Genomic DNA, 26,271 nt, shown 5'->3' with positions numbered 1-26,271 from the left:
CTTAGGTACTGTCCTAATTGTTAACATCTGTTTGTGCTGAACTGTACTAAGATGGCTACTGGTGTTGCAATGAAATTCTTATTTACATGAGCTACTCATATTTCAGACGCTAGAAATAAATAGGAGCATTTCTGGTGTCCAGTCATGAATGCCTGTTGCCTCCATATGCTGCCTGCTAAATTATTTCTTAGTCTGTGAATATATTTATTAATGTGCATTCTGTCTGTGCTTTTTGTTAGCACATTTGTACATATGCAGTTGTATTTTTTTTTTAAGGGAGCTGTCTAAGTACTAGTATCAAATACAGGTGAAGTTTCAAGGTCTGTCATAATTGCTTTCTTTAGTTATATGTCCCTTCACTTGACTAACTGTTCCAAGGAGCTTCAGGGCACTGCTGTGAAGCATATATTAAATCTTTCTTTGTCATCTTTTCAGACTGGCTTGGTGTAATACTTCGATAAAAGAAAAAAAACCATAATAATACCTAAGTTGTGATTAATGATTAACTTCTATTTCTCCATTGTCTCCTAGGCAACCCTCATAGTCCGAATATCAGCAGCAAACTGACATATGACACAATCGAGCATGTTCGATACAGGTAGTATAATCTTTCTTTCGGATGTTGTATGATGCACTTCATATTTTTTTGTTTTGTTTAGGTAGGCCTGTGCTGTTTGGATGTGATGTCGTTTTCTGAGGGTTTTCTGTTACATCTACAGAGAATACCTTGCACTCAGGCAGTCTAATGTTGAATGCAGTCAGAGAAAAGCTTTCTTTTTCTCCTAGATGTCCCAATTCTTAAATTCCTGTTGTTAAATTAGTGCCGTAATGTAAGTCTACAATTTTAAATATGATTTAGAATTTGGAATTTCAAACGTGAATATTAATAAGATGGTATAGTAGATAGTAAGGTGGAATTCAGTGCAAAGATGCCCCTAAAATTCAGATAACTTTAAATAAAGCATGGGGGTGTGGAGGAATTTATTAAAAACAACAACAAAAAAAGTGTATGTTCTTTACAGAAAGTGTAAAAATGTTTGCATAGTTGTACAACAGGTACTTCTTTTGAAATAATAGAATGGCTTTTGAAGTTGGCTTATTGTCACTTCTTAAGCGCAGAAAGACAAATAAGGTACAGTTGAGCGTCAAGGCAAGAAGGAACTGAATCTCTAAAAAACTCTCCTCACGTGAGTTCAGAATAGAGCGTGCTGAAAGTTTTTTAGGCCTTTTTTTTTTTTTTTTTTTTGCCATTAGTTTGTACAAAGTGAAGAAGTACATGATATAGGTACTTAGTTATTGTCTTTAGGGTTTTTTAATGTACCTCTTGCTATTTTATAGAATATGTATTTATTGCTGGGTATGCATGCTTTGACTAGTGTTGATTGGCCTATTTTTAATTGCACTCTTTGTCCAGGGTAAGAAATTTCACAGATTCCTTTACTATCATCATCTTGAAAGCAAACCTTTCTCCAAAACACATAACATAATTCAGATCAATAGCAGTGGAATGACAGCACTGTGGTGCTCAGAGTTATAATGAGGAAAATCTGCTTTATATATAGTTTTTGTCTTTTCTCTGAGTGTACATTTATAAGGGTGAAAAAACAAAAACCACAAGATTTTTAGCTGCATGATTGTGCTTGTTATAAACTTCCCCCCCACCCCCACCCCTAAATGTTTTGGGGAACATATTTTATTTTTTCCTTTTTTCACAACTCTGTCTTATGCCAAGCAGGATAGGACAACGTGTTAATACAAGTCTAAGTGAACTTGGAAGAATCTGTGAGGAAGGGCTGTCTTCAACATCAGATACTTAGGACCATGTACAGCAGTACCTACAACTCTTCAGTCCGCTGAGCTTGCTTTTGAGATCACTTGCAGTGTTCAACTTGTGGTTTTAATTTACTCTAAATAATACCGCAGTGTTGCCATTGAATCATTTTTCTTATGAATGGACACTAGAAAGTGTTCTTTGTAGCTGTTTCTGGAATAATTCCAATACTATTCTATGTACTTCATAGACAAGTACATTACAAAGAAATGGACCTTCTCCTTATATTTAAGATTTCTTTAAGGAAGAACATATATAAATTTCTTTAAGAAAGCCGACATAAATTATCTTGGACCCTAATTTAGCAAAAAAAAAAAAAAAGACTTTTATAATAGCTTCATGGAAATGCCATAAGCATACCTGTATTTGCATTTTTTATTTTCTACTGAAAATAAGTAAATAAACAAAGAGCCCTCTGAATCCAAATGAATGTTTTCAGTCTTGCAAATGGAATTTGTCAGCTAGTCCTGTAGAAATTCTGCAATAATTCCCCAATAAAAGTTTTAAAGTTTTAAATCATCAAAAAGACACAGTTGTAAAAATTTGGAAAGCAAATGCCCTTAAACCTCTGCCAGTATGTCAGCTATCTAAAAGCCAATAAAAGTATATTAAATATCTATACTTCCATGCTGTTGCAGCTAGTCAAAATAAGCAATATGACAAGAGAGGGAGGCAGGCAGTTTTGTCCTATTTCAGAGCTCACAGACTAGATTTCCTCAATGAAACAATAATTTTGTGGGTAATTTCAGAAATCTTAAAATGATTCCCTTCCTTATAGTTCTGCTTTTGATGCATGGCTACAGCTACAATTATAACTTTTATCTGTGATCAACTCTATGACCTTATGATTATTTTTTCTAATTTTTTTTTTTTTTTAATTTGATTCTGATGAAATGCCATGGGCAAGAAATTAAATACAAAATCATATAATGGTTTGAGTTGGATTTTTAAAGAACTTTGAGTCCTATCCCTGTAATAAATCTTTAAGATGAATACAGAACTTAGTTTCTGATTTGTATTAGTTGATGTTGCTTGTTACAGCATTGGAATAGACATTCCCGGTCTGGCCACGAAACCTTTTACTCCATATAAATCTATTATTTGGTTTTGCTTTGGTATTTGACTGTCAGAAAACACTGTTAGAACTTAGATTTGCATGAAAATAATGCAAAAAATCAAATATTGGAGTCAGTGTATGTTTTCTATAATTTACAAGGTTAAATTAATCAAAATGACTTATCTCTTGAGCTACTCAAGTACAACAAGAACAAAAAAAACCCAGCCCTACCCTATTTTATTCACAAAAGCATTGCTTCTCTTCATCTGAAATGAACTGTGGAGAGATTTTTTTAATGTTGTGCGAATCTTTATATTAATCATGATTGATGCTGAGAAGAGGAAGCAAGAACTATAATAAGCCTTTCCTAAAAGTATTAAATGTACGCATAAAAAGATTATAGACTCTTTTATGACCTTGCTTACGGATGTTTGGATGTGTCATTGCTCCATTCCATACAGCTAACGAACGAGAGTCACAATATCTCCTTACGATGCTGCAGAGATAATGCAACTCAGAAATTCATTACGCTGAGTATTAAATAACCTTTTTCACATATGCAAGCATTTTAAAATACTAGCTTTCTGAATATGTTAAAATATTCTCCTTGTAGATCTTATACTTGCAATATCAAATAGTTCAGTGAGGTGTTCTAACCAGAGCCAGAATGACATTTTAGTGTTACATTTGGGATGTATTTAAAAATACAACAGGATATCTTTCTCATTCAAACAGTGTTGAATTGAGTAGAGTCTTGATGTTTGTACCTGAACTTCAGGTACTAAGAAACATTAAACTTAAGCTTACTTTGGAAATTGAAATTTAGGGAGGAAAAATCTCAAAAATTTCAGCTAAGTTTCTGCACCAGGAATCTCTTAAACTATGGTAATGTGTGTTTTAGAATTTTCTTACTGAAGCTAAAAGGATTTGGCATTGAGCTAAATGGGATCAGGTTTATATATAGAACCAAAGCATATCTTTCTATAGAGACCTCTCTCAAACTATGTCATCTAAAGGAGATGATAAGAGGAGAATAATCATTGTAGTTTGCATGTATATGTGGACAAAGGTACAGCAGACATGCATAAAAGAAATGTAAACAGCTTAATATTTTTCAAACAAATTACTTCAGCATAAAACACACAGGTAATATTGAATTTCGCTGAGGAAGCGGTCTTAGAAATGCAGTTTCTAATTTAATCTACAGTGTATTTTTAGAGATCATTTCATGATAGTGAAATAAATCTTTGCATTCCTTCTGTGAGCATCCATAGCTTGTCATGAAATAAGTTCCAACTCTCTTTTTAAATTATCACAGGTTTTGAAACAGATATATATGCAAAATAAGCATTCTTTGTTTATTTCCTTGTTTAAACAATCACTGTCTGGAAACAGGAATGTTAGAACTGATACATACATGAAAATTGCTTGACCTTTCATACACAGTAAGAAATAGTAGATGCAGGATCTGCTTAGTATTGATTTGTTCTTTGTAAAGGTCATCAGCTGGAGACCATATGGGTGAGTGACATATGAGCCCTGCATGCTCTCCTCTTAATGATACCTATCCACTTGGAAACTACCTTTCAAAACTGGGATGGTGTTCAGCCCTTTTACATGCTTATTTTATAATGCCATATGCAAATGCTGCTTCTTCTGATCCAGCTGATCAGCTATAGGACAAGTCTGAAATGCCACAGCCAGCAAAGTCAAGTGGAAGGGCTGCTCCTGAGAATGGCTCTCTGCATGGTGAATGGGGATACCATCAGAAGACAGTTATGAGTAATGAATTGTTTTTCTTGGAAGCACAGAATAGGCAAGAGAGGTGATCATCTTCCTGATGGTCCATGTAATGCTTTTACATAGCAGTGCAATGGAATGATCCCAGTATGCCTGTACTGATCTGTGGCATGACCAGCACCTGACTCTGTGCTCTCTTACGTGCTGAGCAGCAACCCATTAAGAACTTCAATGCTTTCTTGTTTTTCATTTGGCAACACCTGTAGAAACTTATATTTTAGTTTGCAGTACTAAAAGAAAAATGGTAATTGAATGAGGAGTAAGCATAAAATGAAGAAAACTAGCTCAATTTTATAAACAAGGTTTTCTAGTCGATCTGCTGCTTGTAGTGGTTCTACTCTTTGTCCTATGCAAGGTAGTAAAAAGCATCCAGACATATACTATTATTTTAGAATGAGTTTAAAAAGCAGTGAAATCTGTCTGCTTTGTAACTTTGCTGATGAACTTTCACCTCTATTTTTATAAATTCATTATCAGCTACCTTGATGTGCTGAAGCTTTAGAAAGGAATCAGTTAACATCATCTCTTACTTTTCTGCTAGTCAGCTTTGTACCTTTGTTGTTTGTGGTGAGATAGCAGTGAATATTTGTATGTTCATGGTGATGCTCTTTGAGTTGCAGAGAGCCAAATCTGGAATGCTTCATTTATTGAAGGTGAAAGAAATGCTTCAGTAAAATGAATTGAAATCCTGGAGGTCAAGATTGCTAGCGTATGAACACACAATTTATTAGCTAACCTTGGGCAATCCAGAGTTTAATTTCTGTAAGTGGTTAGAGTGTGTTTTGCAGAGATACTTGAAAAAAGGTGGATATGACCTTTATTATTCTGCATTCAGAAATAAAGAAACCTGAGGAATATGCTTTTATAGTGTGGCTGTGATGAAGAAGCAGTGGAGAATAAGTTCAGAAGTCATTTTCTTGTTGCTTTGCTTTCTAAAGAACATTCAGAGTGAAGGGAATGGTGCAAGCTTGCTTGGACCCGGGCCACCATGTTTATTCATGTTCTAAAAATGTATAAAGCCTAGCTGCGGGTTCAGTCTGCTCTTTTGGCACTGACCTGATGGCTCCTGTGACTGCCACAAAGCCTGCTAGAGGGAACCTGTACCACTGAATGTTTCAACTGGAATAAAACATGTTGTTAAAAATAGTGACGTTTCCTCAGTACAAATTCCATTTTTCCATTCTCTTCATCTTCTTGTCTCTTTTAGAAATAACGTGGATGTTTTTTTTTTTTTGTTTTTTGTTTTTTTCCTTCCTCTTTAAACTTTGTAATACTTTTAGAAGAAAGGTGATATTCTTCTCTGTTCTGGATCTTCAGTTGCATTCGGAAAAGCAGTGCAGTGAAACACCTTTCTGTGAATCTTTTGGTAACACGTGTTCCTGTAGCTGTTAAGGGAGTAGTGCCTAACAGTTTTAATAACTCTTTGCTAGCTCCTAGGGAATCTGACAACTTCCTTACTGGCCTAGATGATCATTTGTATTCTAAATAATGCTTTTGGAAGACCTGATTTTTTAGAACAAAAGTAATTTCTCTATCACATGTTTACTACTTGTGCTTGAGAGATTTGTTTTGATATCGCTGGATTTCTGTTTCTCCTCATAAATTATATAGCATTAAAGAGCTGCTTCATTTGCTTCAAGTTGGTTAAGAAGTCTTGAGTGCCATCTTGAATTATGGATGCTGTTCAAAATTCAGCTGTTGTTTTTGTCAACTTTTTTGAAGACTGCAGATATCTTCCATTTTGCTCCTCCATCTGAACTTTATCAGTGATACGTTACCAAGAAAACCGATGTTTGCATCTCTGAAAAGTTTAACGTATGCTGTTTATATTTTGTATTACCTATAACACCATCACTGTGGGGAAGACAATCCATCCATTCTTTTTAGAAGCACACAAGTAATTTATTACTACACCTTACACCATTTTATGGAATATCAGGAATTTTCTGTTAAGTTAGCAAATTCAATATTGTGCTCATCTTTTTCATTTCACTTGTGAAACAACCTAAATACTTCATCTGTTGATGCAATTAAGCTGTTGAAGAGATGCTATAGTGTTCCTGAGGGTTCCCCTGATGGCATCTGTGCATCAGTGAATCTGAAACTCATTATGTCACTTTCTTGAAAGCCTCTGGGTTTTGCACTCATATTTGCTGTCTGAGCCATATCTAACTGCAGCTTTAACCAACAGACTTCAGTCCTAAAAAAAGTCAGTTTTTCTGCATATTGAGTCCCTATCCAAAAGCACGTGAATTCTGACTCTAATTACTGTTTGGTTTCCTCAGCTTTTTGGTACTGTTTATTGCACATACTTCATGATCCTGTCTTGACTTTTTAGTGCTTTGAACTCTAATACCCACTGAAATAGTTCTAGTATAAAGCTCACCAAAGGCAATAGCTCAAAGTGTTGCTTACTTTTTTTTATTACCAACTCAAGCTTGTTCATGGTGTATTGTTTACATTTTCATGTGTATATATTTCTAAGCTAATTGCACGTTTCTAATCTTTTTTAATACAGTGATACATTCAGGAAATTATTATTATTATTTTTTTTCTCTAGCAGTAGTTATGATCTGCAAAGGGTGGTAAAAAATTTCGGGCAGGTGACTGCAGTGTTTCAGTGATTTCATTACAGTTTTCAATCTCAGTTGTTATACAGACTGAGAACTATCTTCTGTCAGTGTTACATCAAACATAACTGCAGCCTTCTTCTCATCTCTAATAATGCTATTAGCTTTTATGCATTGTTCCAGACTGTCTGTAGCTCATTCAGTTCGTTTACAGGCACAGGAAATACATTTGCCTTGCCAGGCAATCACATGCCTATAGCTCTCTCTTTCTCTAATGAGAGGGTTATTTACAGCACCCGTGCTAGAGGCTATAGTTCTGAAGCTGCTTTTTCTGTTTTACTGCCCTCTGAAACCCGATGTCCTACTGAAATTTGCAGTTAATCTCCTACATATGTTAGTGGTTGTTGCCTCTTTTTCTCTGTGTGGCACTGAGAACCCACTTGGACACGGGTGGATGCCAGCCAGCTGACTTCATTAAGTGTGTAATGGCTTGTTACCGTGGACATTGCTGTCCTGGTTAAAATTTGAACCTTTCTGTGATAAAAGGCATGCAGACAGAGCAATGTGTTGAATACTAGAGGATGCCGAGCCAGTGGGTCTACTGCAGTAGCTCTGCTGAGCAGGGGAAACAGGATGAGCAGAATAGGAGTGCAGGAGAGCAGGCAGAGATTGTTGAGGGATAATGACATGGTACAAGCTGATTGCCTTAGTCCAAGCAGGGATGTAGTGGAAATGTGGGGGGCCCAGTAAGGATTTTAGGACGCCAGACTTCAGGAAGGCTGGATCCAAATGCACATGCCCAGCTGGTACAGTTCAAGAGAATGGAAATGTACATGACCTTCAGGACTTTTGTGTCTATTCTCTAGCTACTACAGGGTACTTTTCATCTCATTAAGGATTTTCTCATTGTATGTTTCCGTGCCAAAAATTTCTGTTGCTTTTTGAGGTCTTTCCTTCCATTAACACCTTCTGAGGTGTTTATGTAGAGTGAGTCCTTACCCATTATCTTTTGAATATTTGAAAATATTCAGCAAATGGGGGCCTAAACTCACATCTTTGTAATATACACTGGAAATATTAAGGTCCTTTTAACTGTATTTATTCTTACTTTTGTTAGACTGCCTATTTGATCTATTGAAATTTTTTCTTTTGTTTTAAACTTTATTGCTGTTGTGAAGGTTGTAAGCAATGACTAATGCCCTTGAAAATAAAGCATGCCTTTAAGAAGCAGCATGAGCCATATTAATATATGGAAATATGTAAGATAACTGAACCAAGAGCTTGAACAAAATTCTCTGTTAAGGTGAATAAGCTCTAGCAATTCCAGATGGAATTGGTGGATTTTGTTAGTATATTTGCACTGTGTCAAGGCAGGAGAAAATTGTAGCATTAGTACTGTTGAGTGCTAGCTCAATAAAATGTAGATACTTCATCATTTATCTCAGTTTTTTTAATTGTGAGAAGATTTAGAAGGTTAAATTTTGTGTTTTTGGAGTTTTATGAATGCTGCCTGGGTTTGTAATGAATACGGTGTTCATAGTCAACAGTGTACAATAGAGCTTTTCAGCACTCAGGCTTTTCTTAGCCATCCTCTTGCCTCTTTTCGTTCCTCTATCTTTACCTTTTTATAGGTGTTTAGTTTTTCACTGCACATTTTGCACAATGCATGTCGTGGTGAGGAGATTTCAGAAATAAAGAATCATATTTGGAAAGTCTTTCAAAATTCATGGTAAAAGTGACCTTTGAAATATTATTATGGATCTTGTCTCCTAACAAGGGAGCTGAAATGGTCTATTTCTCCCTTCCACCTGGCTGACAGTTGGTCAGAAGAAAGTAGGAAGGCTTTGCTCCTGATTTTCTAGTAGCACTTTACAGCTGCCTTGAGTGGCTGTCTTGGTAAGTAGGATGCTCTTGCTTCCCTTTAGGTCTCCCTCTTTATTCCTTGGATAGGCATAATGTTTGACATTTACATATCTTACAGACCACATTCTGTGCTGTGTGTATGGTAAGAAGGCGGTGTAGAAGGGTGGATTTCTGACTAACCAGTGAGAAATCCATTGCTAAGGTAAATAGCAATGTCTTGCTGTGCAAGATATTCCAGTAATTACTATATTTCATTTCTGATAGGAAAATAATAAAAAAACACATGTATTTTAGAGGCACAGATATAAGCAAGAAAATTCTGTGTTTTTTCAACACCTTTAACCATACTTGCAAAAATCTAAAATCAAGGCTACGTAGTTCAGCTTGCAGTAGCAGGTCAAATGCAAAAGACTTCATCTGAAAAAGCTTATACCGTTTGAGTACTTCTCCAAGTTTTTCTGACCATGTTTGCCCATTTAAACATCTAAATGGGATAGGACAGCTATAGCAAATAGTACTGACGTTTAACGTATATAATGAACTTCAAAATGAGCTTGATGAAGTATGCTTTTAGTACAAATTGGAGTTAAGCTGCAGTGCCAAAATGTGATATAATAGGTGGTATTCTTAACGATGAAGTGCAAATGAAATTCTGCCTGCTTTTAATTAAATAAGCACACACTCCACTGAGTTTTGGGAATTTAATTCTCTTAATCTGAAGTCTCGGGCCTTGAACAGCTATTGTAATTTTAAAGATAGTGCTGATGTGTTTCAAGTCTGTTTATACTTAACAAAACACTTATGATGTTGTCTTCTGTAAAGCTAGATTTTTTTATTAGTATTATTTATTTTTCCTGATATTTATTCTGTTGTGTGGAAAAAAGAGTGAAGATAACTTTTGTGTTTGTAATGCATGGCAGTCAGAGCTGTAACCACAAGCATTAACAGAAGGGCTAAAGCCTGTGTATTCTGGTGTTTCCTGGTTGTAGTTGTGCCATGTGAAAAGCACAGTGAAATATGTTGCTGTACACAAAGAGGCATACCTGCCACTTGAGAGCTGTCACAAACCTTGCAAAGTGGGAAGTGACTGGCCAAAAATTCTTGACTGAAAAAATGAGCTGCTAAAAAACAGCTGGATTTTCCTGTGGTCAGATCTTATGCCTTAGAGCAAAGATACCTCAGACAAAGAGACTCATACTAGGCATAATAAATTTACAGCACTATTTATGATGGCAGCTCTGAAAGTAGTGCCTCTTGTTAGGTTGGTCCATGATGTCAGAGGCAGATGGTGGTGGGGTACAGCAGTAGAGGTTGGACCTTCCCAACAGTAGCCTATTACATTTTGTTGCCATGTGACAGATGACAGCAGAGGAGCAGTCTGACAGAATTACATCTGACATGGAGGTATGTATGGAGCAAAGGTGTAGCACTGGATTCCTCCATGCAGAAAAAATAGCACCCATTGACCTTCTTTGAAGCTTGCTGAAAATTTATGAAGATCAAACTGAGCACAGTGAGGCTGTGGCTGATACATTTTAGCAGTGGTGACAGTAATGTGAAAGACAAGCCACATTCTGGATGGCCATACACAGCTGTCACAAAACGAAGAGCATATCCATCAAGTCATCCATGTAGATTGGTGGGTTGTGGTCAGGGAACAGTGTACAGAGTTGAATATTGGCTTCAGTGTGTTGGAAACAATGGTGGCAGTGTTGGAATAAGTGCTCACACAATATGCAAGTTTGTCAGGACCTGTTGAGCCAATAGAAGGCTGATCACATCATTAGCAGTGACAAGATGTGATGTCACCACTACAAGCCAGAGTCAAAACAACAGTCCGTGGAGTGACTGTGAATTCCTCATCAAATTAAAAATTCAAGATACAGCCCTCAGTGGGTGAGGCGATGTGCACTGTCTGCTGTGGTAAGAAAGGGATAATCCTTCTGAATATCTTGGAAACTGAACAAATTATCAACTCCATCATGATACTAAACTGAAGACTCAAACATCTGGAGTCAGGCCAGAGAAGAAGACAAACTTTCTCTTGCACCAGACCCCATACCAGTATTGGAGCAGATTGCCAATCTTTGCTGGTCTGTCCTACCACAACCACTGTATAGTCCAGATTCAGCACCTTCTGACTTCTGACTTCCATCTGTTTGGGCCAATGAAAGGTGAACTACACAGGCAACGTTTTCGTAGCAACGGTGCCGTTGTAATTAGTGTGAAACAGTGGGTCACCACTCTGCTGGTACAGATTTTTCTAAGCATGGCATGCAGGCTCTTGGTCCTGCAAAAGTGCATAGCTAATGGAGATAACTCCATTGAAAAATGAAGCAAATTCTTAGTGACATTATGCTATTAAGTAGTGTTATTGTGTTCTTTGTACCTGTTGTCATTTCCAATGAAATAAATAGAAGGCATTACTTTTAGAGTAACCTATGTGCTAGGTTATGAAGAGTATTGTGAAGAGATCTGCATTGCGGATTGGGAAAAAAAAAAAAAAAGAAAAAATCAACAGTTAAGTGATACTGTACTTGTGTATCTTATAGGAGAAATTTTGTGCCTTTGGGAGAAATAAGTACATGTTTCATGCTTTCCACTGTCTAATTTTATTGCCATAGAATCACAGAGTGGTTTGGGCTGGAAGGGACCTACAAGATCACCTTGTTCCAACTCCCTTGCTGTATGATTCAAGTTACTGCAAGCTGAAACGAAGATGGTTATTAAGATTATTTTACAAATGTATGTTATTGGAAGTAAGGTCTGGTTAATCAGCTAATATGTAAAAAACATTGTTATTTCTCAAATATAGTATATTCAAATGATTTGATGGTATTTTTACATACCAAAGCCTGTATTCAAACTATTTCAGAGCCTTATATGAGAAGCAGCAATCTTCTTGAAAATGCTTTTATGTAGCTTATATAATTTGGAGTTAGTTCAGATGTATTTTTACTGCCTAAAGTGTTTTTTTGACCTTCATTATAAGTAATTTAAAAACAGTGGCATATAACGTTTTTGGTGTCACTCAAATGACTTTCATTTTTAAGTCCAATTGAGGTTTACTTGCAATGAATTGGAGCTCACAAACCACTTAAGCCATTACTGCAGTAGAAGCACTTTGCCTTTAGGGTGTACTTGTATTTGTGCATTAGTAGAATTGTGTTTTGTACCTGTTCAGTGAAAATTCCCATATCAGAAAAAAAAAAAAAAAAAAAAAAAAAGACTTTCACTATGTTTCTACATTGGAAAAAATTTGCTGGTGGTGTGGTTGAATAGATTTGTTACCATACACCTGAGTAGTGTAATAGCAATGTCCACAGGATTAGGTAAATACAGTATTAAATATATGAAGGAACTATATTCAACATAACTTTTCAAGAAATCAGAGTTATAGTGTGCAATTAATGGCTTAATGGACCTTTACCTCTTCTAGCAGCTCATTTTAAATGAGACAAATTGCTTGGCAATGTTTAATAAAAATTTTGATTACATACAGTTTGTAAAATGAAGACTTTAAAATTAAGTGTATTCAGAATTAATTTCTCTCAAGCACACGTGGGTTGCTAGAAAAAGAGAGCATGTGTGAACTTGATAACTTATAGTGATTGAAGTGCAAAGCATATTGTAAGTCATTTAAAATTTATGAATGGCAGATTTGTGGAGGGGTTCAATCACAGCAAATTATAAATGTTGCTAAACTTGTTTTTTAATCACATTGAAAGACATCTCCCCCCTAACAAGAAATTCAAACTGTGAATGCATAGAAAGTAAAGAAAGCCCAGCAAAATACTGTGTGTTCTATGCTAGCTTTGGCAAAGGGGTAGTTTTCTGCAGGCAACATAGCTGTGAGGTGGTCAGAACCACTACAGCCAGTCACTGTAGCTTATAATGGTGTCCGTGTTGTGTATCGTGTGTGGTGTCCCCAGGGCCTCACTAGGTGCTCTGAGTTTAGGTGTATGCTCAGGTTGGGCTGGCACTTGGTTGTAGAACTGAGGCAGGAAAGATCAGGATTGTGGGCATCATTTGATGCAGAACAGCTCTGAGGAAGTTGTAACAGTGTCAGAGTGAGTTACAGTGGATCATTTTTGGCTGTATGTATGTTTCATGCATTTGTCTAACACAAGCATGATACTCAGGTAAAGTATTGACAAAATACAAAGAAGAAAATGAGAGTCTTAAATTCTACCTGGCAAATCGCGGGAAGATTATTACTGTGTTAAGCAACGTTTTAGGGTCTGTTAGACCTATTAGAAAATGAATAGATATTCCTCTGGAGTCTTGGTAGTCATACTGCCACTGAATTTTCTGAACATACAGTGTTTACACTGTAGGTGTTATATGCTAATGGCATTTATTTGCTTATTTATGCAAGTAATTTTAAATGGGACTTCTTACCATGTACTAGGTGCTTTGCAGAAAAATTAAAAACATAAATCACACGAGCTACCTACAGTGGGTAAATAAGGGCTTCTAAAAAAAAAGTGACCACTAAAACACAGAGCAAAGATATCTTCAATGAAACTAAAGGGGTTCATTTAGACATGGAGAATTTATTTGCATCAGTCAGATGCAAAAGGTCCATATACTGTGTTCTACGTTCCTGCAGCAGTTTGTTTCAGGCTGAAAAGATTAATAAGCTGGAACTAGGGTTCTGGTAAATGCAGTCAAACATTTTTCCTTTTTTTTTGTTTTTTTCCTTCCCATTTCTTTAGCTATTCTGCCTAAATATATGCTAACAAGTTTAACTACCAATTTAATAAAAACACATAAGGTCTCTTCCAACCTAAGCCATTCTATGATTACTACGTCTTCCTTCTGCTGCTGTGAGCAGGTGCAAAGGTCTACAAGGAAGACTGTGAAGCACATAGCAGCGCTTAGAACCATATTTCTGTGGTTTGTTGTGTATGTATAGTCCCTGTTGTGAGGGCAAAAGACTGGTAGAGCAAAGGGAGAGAAAGTCCATGAAGTTTGAATCGGTGGTTGGTATGCTACTAGGGGTGAGAAGCAGACTTTACATACAGTTTATCTGAACTGTGGAGCAGGCTGTTATTCTAGAATAATTTTGAAACTTCAGAGACTTCTTATACTGTTAAGCAGATGCCATGATTTTGTTCTAGTAGCTTCTATTTTCCTGCACCCCCTTAGCTCACCATGTAAGCCCCCAAGTTTTCTAGTAAATTCCGGTTGAGAAATTTCTCAGCCATTTTCACAGCTTTTTCTGGCTGCTTAACTCTAGACTTTGGAACTTTTAGATGTTCTTTTCTCTCCTCTAGTTTCCTTACATAGCTCATATTCTTATTAGTGTTATTAGTTATATACTCTATATACTCTCAGGAGAAGGCAATGTGGATGCTCAGCATTATTTTCTGTGATCTTATTATTATTATTTTTTTTTTCTGTTTTATATTCAAAGTGTTATTTAAACATTTCATAGGCTGGAGCTGTTTTACCTGAATATTCTAATGCCTAAGCTCCTCTTCAGTGATTTAGCTGTCAGCTGCATCACTTGGAGACGTATTTGAAAACTGCTTGTGTCCTGATGTTGCTTATGTAAAATAAACCTTGAAATCAGCCTTGCTGCTTCTGAAGAGCTGCTAGAAAAGCAATAGCCCTTAGCTTCTAGCCAGCCACCTCTCTTGAAAATATTTGAACAGGATGCAGCATTCATCAGGATTGTGTGATGGCAGCAAGCTTTTAAAAATGCTCTGCACTGAATAAGCTAGTAACCAAATAAGAACAAAACAAACACCAACTACAAAGCAGTATTTAAAATTTCCTACATCTCTGCAGGCCTCAGGTCCTGTAGCTGGGCCTGTGTGTTCTGTCTGTGCAAAGAAGCTCGGCCTCCCTCTTGTTCAACCAGAGGAAAACTCCTTGCACTGACCATTAAATTAAAACTGTGAGGTTGTTAAACCCATAGCTAGCATTTATGCCTCCCAAGAGAAACTTGACGTGGTTAATTATTAACTCCTGTGATACTGGTGGCAGTTTTGCAATATCTACACTTTTGGATTGGCTGTGGTAATGAAGAATATAGTGGGCTCAAATGGTTTTTTTGCTTGCCTGCTTAATGCCCTGCCATGGATTGACTTGCTTCAGAACAGTAGAATGTCAATGCTTTCCCCTACCAGCAGTACTTATTTGGTTCTCTTCCAGCTGCAACTGATCAAGCCAAGGTCTGTTTTTCACTGTACCAGTTTAGCATCTCTGAGAGCTCTTCCTATCAGTCACGCTGATTTGAAACTTGACAGATCCTCGGGAGGAGTTTCAGGTGGTGATTCTAACAGAGGTGGTGTAATAATGTAAAGTAATGCCCCTCACTCCTAAGAGAATCTGAAGTTTTTAGGGTTTTGGCTTTATAATCCCAAGTTTTTATTCACAGCTCACTTCTATAAGCAGAAGTGATACCAATGATAGAGTCAAGATTAGATAATTAGAGGGAGGAAATGAGTGAAGTAGAAAAATATAATGTAGCTCCTATGTGTCTATGTCTAGCAGAGGTCCCAGGTCCTTTCTGCCTAATTTGGGTCCATGGTCTGAGATGTTATTTTTGCCCAATGATGCCACTAGCCATTCATCAAGAGAATCGACACCTAAAATACTGCTTTGATCCAAGTAATGTTAGGTAGCTAAATGGATAGCGGCAGCAAAGTGGAGGGATGAAGGTCTGTTTGTCTCTCTCACGTTTATTGTGTTATACTGGCACTGCACGAGCTTTTTATTCTGAATAAAGGAATTAAAAGTCAGACTCTTGCATAATAAACAATGTAGTTTCATTTTCTGATGAAGTTTTAGCTGTCCTGGGTTTTCTTTTTGCCTGTCCTGAAGAGTTTGTTTTTATCCCATGTCAAACATGAAAAACAGAATCACAAGAACTTGTAGGTTCAAGAAAGCCTGTTCTCCCCAAAACCTTTGCTGCATTCCTGTTCCTGAAAACCTGGGACAATTACCCATGGAGTTTTCTGTCTTCGGTGACTGTAAAGGCCCAGCACGCTGCCTGGAAGACTTGTCACTGTGTATCTGTTGCAGTATTAGGGTGAGTTGCTTTGTAGCCCAGGAAAATGTGGGCTGTCGTTTGGGTAAAATATGAAGCCTCTGAAGGTACTTAACATATAAAGGAGTTTTTAATAGTTGATAAGTACACTGATATGGTGTCTGGGTTTTTATCCAGTAAGAATCAATATAAACTTGTTTTCCTTTTTGTCACTGGTTCTACATGTAAGCATTTAAAATGGATTGGACAATACAAACGTCTCACAGCTTTGAGCATAAATATTGGACTGTAGCAATTGATTTGCTTACATTATTTGATAATAGCTATGAGCATTTCTATTTAATTCATGAAGGATCCATGTTGTCAATGGGAAAAATTCACTTCAGTTTTTATAATTTGTTGTATAAGCAGAAAGCTAGAGATGTATTGCTGCAAGTGGCCTATAATTTCTCTTAAAAACTTGTTGAATTGTCAGTATTTCTTTATGCGTTTAATGTAGTTAAGATGGGCTGTAAGGGTGGAAGAAGACTGTTTCATTTAACTTCTGCACTGAGATCTTGTGTAGATGTGATGCAGTGCAGTCTTCCATAGTATGGGGGCATGTGTTGTCAGTGCTAAATATACACTTCTTTTTCATCTAACTTCCTGATTTTTTTGTGAGCCAAGAACAGTTTTTGCAGTGGATCTGCAGCATAACAGATATAAATTATGATAATTAATATTCCTACTTAAGTGAAAATGGCTTGTTATTACCATAATGAAGAAAGAAAGTAACATCCCATGACAAATGAATACATACTATATGCATTATCTGAAAATACTTCCTTGCTCCTGTATGATATTTCAGCTGATTTGAAAAATGAGGAAGGTGGAGAATAAATATTTAGCCTTGTGGAACAGTGAAAGAGTATCTGCTTAACTATACCTGGAAGCTTGCTGCTCTCTGAAGCAGTAATTGAATCTCAAGACAGTGTTTTGTCTTATACAGTGTGTATATGCGCAGAAATATTTATCTCAAACCAACAACACAGTCGGGACACAACAATACCTGAACTACTCCCTTCCCACTACTGCTGAATTTTTTATGAAACAAGGGGAGAGACAGGATCTTCCTCACCACCTTTTCCTTTTGGCTCTTAGATATTTAGCATCCTTCCCATTCCAGTCCTATAACCTGTCAATACTTTCTTACCAATTGTACCTGCTCACACCATAATTATGTAGCAGTAGCAGTGGAAGGCTTGTGCACTGTGGGGAGGCTGAGGACACATGGGTTCATTCAACTTGGAGAAAAGAAGGTTGAGAAGATTGCTTACTGCAACTTTGTGAGGATGGAAAGCATAGAGGAAAATAGTCATCTATTCTCCCTGGTATCTAGTGACATGAATTGTGCAGATGCTGAAAGCTGTGTCAGGGAGGTTTAGGGTAGATATGAGGAAAAACATCTTTATCAAGCTGATAGTTAAACAATGGAACAAGATTCCTACAGGGGCCTGTTGATGTTTGAGAGGTATTCAGATAAAGCTCCCAGTGATAGTTTTCAACTTTGAGTCAGCCCTGAAGTAGTCTAATAGCTGTTCTTCATCTTTGTAGGTCCCATCCAATTGTAACCATTCTATTCTTCTGCCTTTAATCAATAATGCTGGTACGTTGTTTTGTTACCAGATAGTTCTACTGAATAAGCGAAATGCTTTGAAGTATCCATATTATTTAAATATGTAAAACTTTACAATGAAGATTTGTATCTTCATTGCTAGACAAGCAAAGCTTGGATTTTCAGTTCTTCTAGGGTTTGGAATAGCTACATATCCTGTGCCAGATTTCATTTCTCCTTCTAAATCTTGAAAGATTTTATAACTGTGAAGAGAAACATGGTTTGGATCAATGGAAATGACTTGACTTTGTCCATTTTGATCTTCCAGTGAACTGGAAGACTGTAATTTTACATTTATGAAAATCAAAACATTATCCACTGTCTTTTCAGACCAACTTGGATGTTACACATTGCTGTGGCTAGTCAAAAATAAGCTTTTTGGGAACTTCCCTATTCTGCTACTAGCAGCAAAACCCACTCATTACTTATTGATGGTTTAATGCCAGCCTTTCTGAGTTCCCAGTGTGTAAGTGTTGCTTATCTATCATCGCCTACCTGAAATGTGAAATACATGAATATATATATATATATATTATTTTTTCCCCATCAGAACATTCAAAATCAAATTCAATTGCTACAATTATAAGGTGATGTGTCTGTGGAAACGTAACTATTTTTTTGTCAATTGTTGATTTTGGCAAATTAATGCATTTTTTGTGTGACAGTCTGACATACTTGTCCATAAACTGCTGAAAAACTGCTAATTAAGCTGGTCACATCACTTTTTTGTGATTTGTGTCCTTGTTAGTCAATTCTATTAGCTAATTTTCACTATCTCAAGTTGAGATTGTATCTAAATAGATAGAATAAATCACATTTTAGGGAGGACTTATGTGGGTTTAAATGCTAACGTTAGATGAAGTGGATCCAATATCTTAATTGAGAACAATGATTCCGTAGGTGCATTTCTGATACTGTAATTTTACTTATAGTAGACAGTATACATTTAATTAAATGCCTGGACCAGAATCTGGTATAATTCAGAAGAAGGGTAGGTAGGGAGAAAGATATAATCAGAGAATCACACAATTGATTCAGTTGGAAAGGGCCACAAAGGCCATCTAGTTCAATTCTCTTGCAGTGAACTGGGACACCTACAGCAGATCAGGGTACTCCGGGACCACTCTAGCCTGACCTTGAGTGTCTCTAGGGATGAGCATCCACCACCTCTCTGGGCAACCTGTGCCAGTGCTTCACTACCCATACTGGAAAAAAGAAAAACACAAAACCAAACAAACAAAAAAAAAACAACCCACAACCCTCTTACTTATATCCAGTCTAAAATATCCAATCTAAATCTCTTTTGGTTTGAAACCATTTTTATTTTGCCTGGACAATGATTTATATATATATATATTTCCCAGACAGAAATAGTTAAACAAGATCAATATTGATAGCTGTCACTGCTGCTATTATTCTAAAAATGGAAGTAGAAATAATCATGTTGCATTAGTGCAGGAACCTGAGTGGAGCAATGATTGATGTAAAACAGTCTGCATCTGAGAAAAGCAAGAAAATGTCATGGAGTCTTCAGTGTATATCCGTTTTGTGTTTGTCAGACAGTACAGTTACCACTGGTCAGGGATCAATGAATGCTGGTTCCTCTTGTATGTACCCTTGTAATCCAGATCTGCAGTGAGGTGTCGATTTATGTTAATATGCTGAATTATAAGATACTGGTTGTCTCTTTAAGTTTCTTGGAATCTGTTTCTCCCCATGTAAAATGTGGAGATAATACCTCATTGAGTTATGTACTTTTATCATGAGTGTTCTTTTTATCATTTTAAGATATTTGCATTGGAAATAATATATTGAAAACAAGTTTTTAAAAAAACAAAACAAAACAAATGAACGAAAACCAGACCTGAATTATGGAAATATATGCAGCCAAACGTTATTATGTTCAGTGTTTTAGAGTGCGTATTTAATCTCTGGGCAGTTAAAGGCCAAAACTACAGGATGACTTTTCAAATTTATTTTAGAGAACTTATCTCAGGCTTATACCAGTAGCACACAGTCCTTTTGATGGCTTGCTGTGAAAAAGATGATGCAAAAATTCTGTAAGTTCTATGAAAGAGTGCACTTAACAAGACCTAGAGTCTTGTCAGTACTCAGAAATACAAAGTCATTTGAAAGCCTGCTAAATTATTGCTAAGCGTCATGCATATAGCTGAAGTTTAAGCTCTGCTTATGTAGATGTTTTTATTGTTCTTCTCAAATCTGGGGTAAGGGAGAGTTCATAATCAATAATGCTTTTTCCATAATAGACCTTCTGAAATACTTGCCTGTAGACAGTAAAACATAGTGGTAATGAAATGAGGTGTTTCTTTTCCAAATCTGTGAAATTTTGCACTATTATAGATGGGGTCTTATTCCCATTCTCCTATTCACTGGCTTTAAGGAGTTTGGTAATTTACAGCTATGATGACTGAGAGGATAAGTCTTGTTACTTGTGCTTGTTGAAATACATCTTGTTGTTGTTACTGCTAAGAGAAAGAAAGGCAGCATAGGAAGGATCTTTTTTATGCTTTCTATTCTTCTTTTCCCTTTGTAGATGGAAGAAGAGTGTTGGGAGCTATGGATGCAAAACTAGGATTATGCCTTTAAATAGATGTTAGTAATTGACAACAATACCGCAAGTAACAATGACCTCTTTGCAAAGTGTTTTACATTGTCCCTGTGGCATGGGCATTTAGGTCTTGGCATTGAGGTGAAATCAGTGTTTTGTTGCCTTGTTCTCTTGTACCTTAATTTCAATCAGTCCACTCCCTGGATTTGCTTTTTTTATCACGTGGTCTTTCCCCTCAAGGGGTTAAGTAAGGCAGCTTATATTGATAAATTCTAAATAAGTTAAGTCTGATTGCACACATTGTGAAAAATGATAGGTTTTAAATTACACACATTTGGAACTAATTTCTACAACACACAGATGGCTTAGATAGACAAAAAGAAAATGTGAACAAATGTGTTTGCTACTGTTCTGATATCTTTGTTGCTTGATGGGGGACTCAGATTGTGAACCTACAATGCCCAGGCTTTGTACACCTCAAAAATCTTCATCCTCCTGTGATGCTCAAGTAACGTTATGCTGGTTAACTTGACATCTCTTCTGAGTGATACATGACAGATAAAGTCATTGAAGCCTTAAAGGATAGCAGTATCGTTAATGCAAATCAAAATGTTTTCACAGAAAACAAATCTTGTTTGCTTGAGATCATTTTCCAGGTTTGATTGGTAGAAACATCCTCTGACACAGTAGACAGATAGACATTTTACTTAGCACTGAACAGTACTTTCATGCCTTTATTTTTTTCTAAATGCTCCACACCTAGAAACAAATAACAGATTTTCCTTCTACAGAATAAAGACCTATAATTCGGAGTGAGTGACTCCAAAAGATTTGAGATGCATGAAAATAACTGACATATGCTGCACTTTTGCTGCTAGCATATATAAGTGGGGATTTTAATCAGAAGAGAGATGGCCCAGCCAGCTGAGGAAAACTGGCATGTGCCTATGCCAGAAAGAAAGAGAGAAGTTGAAAAGTACAGCCTACATTTTTGTTTGTTTTCAACGTAGGCATTTAAATACCTGGCCAGGGAAGCTGCCTTCTCAAGATATGGGCCAGCCTGAAATGTAAAGGAACTGTGCCTGGACTTGAATATATTAAAACTTCTATAAACAGTATTGAATGGACTCCCACAGAACAAGCACATTCATAAAAGACATTTTCTAAGATGTAGATAAGATGTAGGCACCTTTGAGACCCTGACACATTATAAACTGTTTGCTTCTACTAATAATTCCCACTGAAATCAATAAAAATGCATGTAGAATAAGATAGTGCTAAGGCTAGAGTGCCCTAACCCAAACCAGTGCAAATATTTGCCAGATGAAACAGTGGAATGTAAAAAACTTGTTTGTAAGTCTACTGTAAAGGTTGAGGTCACCTGCTTAGGCCATGCATGCTTTTTTCCCCTTTTCCCCTTAGCAAAGAAACTGTCTTTTGTAATCTTTTTTTTTCCATTTTTTTTTTTTTTTTTTTCCTTGGTTGCTTTTATTAGTTTCAATAAGGATTGCATGTGAAAACCTTCCACAATGTGGAAAGTCAGTCCTCTGAAATGAATTAATGATATTTTTACTTGGTCACAAGCAGTCATTTTTAACTGTGGGAGAGACTGTTGCTGAAGGACTAATGTATTCTGAAAGCTGGGGAAAGCTGCTGGATTTAGTAAGGATATCTGCAAATGGCTGTTGACGGGGGCAAAGGAAAAAAAAAAATAAATGGTGACCATTGAATGCCCTGTGGCACTGTCTGCCTACTGACAAGTTGTTTTTCTTTATGCCTTGGAGATCATCACAACTCTTAAATGATGTACCTCTGTGAGACTTGCAGCTTGACCTGACTTGTGTTTAAAGAAATAAAGAAATAAAGTAGTATAAAAATGCCATCTTCAAACGGCACCCTCAAACCATCATTTAAGACCCCAGGAACACTGTAGTTCTTACTTGTGTGTAAAATATATTCTTTGGAAATATTTTTTTCTCTTAGCCAGCTGTGAGAGCAGTAAGATTTTTCTCTTAGAAACTGATGAAAATCTCTCTCTGGGTAGCTTAAAAGTCAAGATGGAAAGAGAACATTGGCAGGGAAAGGGGAATAAATTTGTGTTTGAATTTTAGTCAAATTTGAATTTCACTTTCTTTGGACAGAAAGATAAGAGAGGTCAAAAGTTATCATCTTTAGAAATGAAGAGGATTCATATTTATGAAAATCTCTTTTCTATTTAGATCTATTTACCTGAGAATGGCTTAGTAGTTTTCACTGTATGTGACATTCATATTCCATGTGAAAATCACCATTCTTCTTTTTCTGTTGCATCAGGAACTGTAAATAATATCTTTTGATATCTGAGGTCAGAACCCATTATTTCAATTGGAACTAAAAACATCTTTCTTAAAACATTTGTTTGAAGGTGTGTTTGCTGAGAATGACACAGGGCTTTCATTTTCTCAAAATATTTTTTAGTTCTGTTGTATTTATAATAGAATAGTTGAGTTAGAAGAGATGTACAAAGATCAGCGTCTGACTACCACTATTTGTAGAATGGGATTTTGTAATTCGTGTGCAATCATAAGCAGTATACATGTAATTCGTTGCCTAAGTACCAAAGAGAAGATCAAAATACCTCTGAGATTTGAAGAGCTACCTTTGTGGCTTGCTTGAATCATGAGATTACATTTTATTTGGATGTGCAATTTTTTGTGTATTTACAATTAAGGCAGTTATCTCTTAGGCAACAGATACATCTCCATCTTCATGGAATGCTGAAATTGTATTGTCAGTAGTGGGATTATTAGATATTGAAAAGGTCTCTATTTTCACTGAGCTGGAAATAAGAATTTGGAATTTGAAGTAGCATTTTCAGTTTGATGCAACTGTTTTTCCACACCTGCAGTGGATATAAGATCACTGTGAAAAGTGTGCAAACCATCCTAATTAGGGATTTTGAACTCTTATTAGCTTGGAGGTTAATAAAAGCCACCTTTTGACAATAGGGTGGACATTAGTGAAGTTCTGACCTACTGTGAAGACAGAAGTCAATCAGTGATTTGATACAGCCTTGGACCTATTCATAGGAAAAGTTTTTTGTACAGAGGGAGGGAAGATTTTCCCTCCTTGACCGTATCATAACACTTATCATAATTCCCAAGCTACAAGGTATTGGTGGTGTTCTGAGAGGTTTTTACGTATTGATGATCACTTGCAGAATGCATTTCTGATTTTTTTTTTAATCCAGTTGAAGTTGATTCATTCTGCCTAGTTTTTGTCATTTGCTAGTATTTAATTATCTACAAGCAAGCCAAATTGATTACACAACATAAGAGCCTTACAACTTTGAAGCAAAATGTCTTAGCCTTTAGATTTAATCGGGATAGCTATCAATGCTGGTGGCAAAATATAATACAGTCTATTAATATCTTTGATTGGGATGCTCTACTTCAATAATTTTGAAAGACTTTATATAGCTGTATCTTAGAATCCATCTTAAGATTGAAAGTCATTGTTAGGGACTGGATTTTTTAGATTTTCTGTCCAGTTTTCTGTTCATATATATGTTTTCCTTATATGTGTATAAAGAGTAGAGTCCTATATTTTGGTCCCTTGTTTTAACTTGACTTTTTGGTGGAAGTCTCTTTAAGCTTGGGTCAAAAATAGAGCAATCATCAAGATATAAGTCTTTGCCTATGTTGAATGAGGGTTGAATGAGCTCTACATGCAAATAAGAAATGTACAGCTTGCATGCACACCTTGAGTATGCTCTTGATGTCAATAGAAATTCTTGAACTGAATATATATTATAAAAAAAAAAAATAGCAACTGTTATTCCTATGATGTTTCTCTCATTTCAATTGTCTTTGAATTTTAAAGAAATCTTTATAGGATAATCTGAATGTACCAAAAGGAGAGAGATAACAGAGGGCATCTAAAATGCCAGTGCAGCAAAATGAAGGCTATTCTAGAGGGAAGCAGAGTCAAAAGAAAGAAAGAGAATTCTTGGTTCGGTAGCAGGTGTTTTCCCTCAAGAATAGTGATCGAACAGAAACTAGAGGGGAAAATACCTAATGAACAGCAAAGTTTCCTTTTTTTTTTTTTTTTTTCTTCTTCTCCTCCCAGCGTCAGAACAATATGTCTAAAGACATATGTGTGACAAGAACTGTCACCGTCTTTGATACTGAAACAGGAACCAAGGAACAGTTCCAGGGCCTCACCTCCCTCTGCATAAAAATTTCTTCCTAAAATCTAACTTAAATCTCCCTTCTTTTAGTTTAAAGTCATTGTCCTATCAGACCCCTTCTGCGTGTAAGCTCTCTTCAGGTACTGATCTCCCCAGAGCCTTCTCTTCTCCAAACTAAACAAGTCCAATTCCCCTAATCTTTCTTCATAGGAGGCATGCTCCAGCTTTTTGATCATCTTTATGGCCCTCCTCTGGAGGCCTTCCAACAGCTTCACATTCTTCTTGCATTGGGAGCTCCAGATCTGGATGCAGTACTCCAGGTGGAGCTTCACAAGGGCAGAGCACAATGGTACAGTCACCTCCCTCGCCCTGCTGGCCACCCCTTTTTTGATGCAGCCCAGGATACTGTTGACCTTCTGGGCTGCTAGAGCACACTGCTGGTTCATATCCAGCTTTTTGTCCATTGGGATGCGGAAGTCCTTCTCCACAGGGCTGCTCTCAATGAGTTTTTCTCCTAGTGTGTGTTCATATCTGGGACTACCTCAATCCAAGTGCAACATGTTGCATGTGGCCTTGTTAAACTTCATTAGATTCTCTTGTGCTTGCTTTTTAAGTATGTTTAGGTCCATTTGGGTGGTGTCCATTTTTCTGTTGTGTCAGCTGCACCTCACAGCTTGGTGTCATCAACAAACTTGCTGAGGTTACACTCAATCCCACTATCTATGTCACTGATAAAGATATTGAAGAGCACTGGTCCCAAGATGGATAATTGAGGGATGCCACTCATGACCAGTCTCCACCTGCACAGAGCCATTGACAACAACCTCTGGCTGTGACCAACCAACCAGTTTTTTATCCACCTAATAGACCCACCTTCAAATACATAGCTCTCCAATTTAAAGATAAAGATGTGACCCAGGGCTATGTCAAAGGCCTTGCACAAATCCAGATAGATTGCATCTGTTGCCCTTCCTCTGTCCACTGATGCTGTCACTCTATCACTGATGATCACCAGATTGGTCAGGCACAACCTACATTTGGTGAAGCTATGCTAGCTGCCTCAGATGACCTCTGCATCTCACATGTACCTTTAAAATCTCTTCCAGAAGGATCTGCTCTGTGATCTTCTTAGTCACAGATGTGAGGCTTACTAGTTTGTGGTTCCCTGAATCTTCCTGAAAAAATAGGGCACATTACTTTCAGAGTAGTCATCACACTTTTGGTACTTGAACAGTTGTGTGCTTGTTTCCTTCACACTTATTCTGGTTCCTACTTAAGGTGAGACTGTGCATTGACTTGTAGAATAATTGTATAAATCCACACAACATGAAGTAACAGACTTTGACATTTGGCTGGCATAGAGGTTTTTTTAAAGGGAAATTGCCAGCACATCAGTCAGTTTCAATGTGATAAATATGTTGTTTCCAATATTTGAAAAATCAGCAATTTGTCAGAACAAAAGGTCACTGACTCAGACATATATCCATACGTCTTTTTTTCTTATTCTGTTTCCTCATTTTTATAACAGCAACTAGGTAATACAACAGTAAACTGGGAGCCAAATTTGCCCTTTGACACTGAGTTACGGTTTGTTAGAAGCCACTGGGAGCCATATGCTTCTAAAATGAAAACATGTTTCTTTATGTTTATTCTGTTCATTGTGTTCTAATGTAGGCTGCTCTCCTGCAGTTATTTAGCAGTAAAAATTCTCATCAGCTTCAACAGCAGCATGAGGATCAGCAGTGGCAGTTTTCTCTTC

At 36.7% G+C, this 26,271-nt stretch overlaps 1 protein-coding gene across 8 annotated transcripts in view; it reads left to right on the top strand.

The window, feature by feature from the left end:
* MOCOS (molybdenum cofactor sulfurase) overlaps positions 1-26,271 on the top strand; it is a 203,749-nt gene that overhangs the window by 27,391 nt on the left and 150,087 nt on the right. For all 8 annotated transcript variants that reach the window (XR_014942898.1, XR_014942899.1, XM_085538097.1 and 5 more), the window contains exon 3: positions 532-598. Coding sequence is in view for 4 of the 8 variants with exons in the window: in XM_085538097.1 (XP_085394223.1) it covers positions 532-598 (67 nt within the window). In the remaining 4 variants the exon portion in view is untranslated. The remainder of the gene's footprint in view (positions 1-531; positions 599-26,271) is intronic.

The sequence above is a fragment of the Coturnix japonica genome, chromosome 2, assembly GCF_054131305.1.
Source record: "Coturnix japonica strain WE chromosome 2, WE-NBRP24, whole genome shotgun sequence".
In the NCBI taxonomy this organism is placed as follows: Eukaryota; Metazoa; Chordata; class Aves; order Galliformes; family Phasianidae; genus Coturnix; species Coturnix japonica.
Note: the sequence above shows the minus strand (reverse complement) of the source record. Positions and strands in the feature narration are given on the sequence as shown.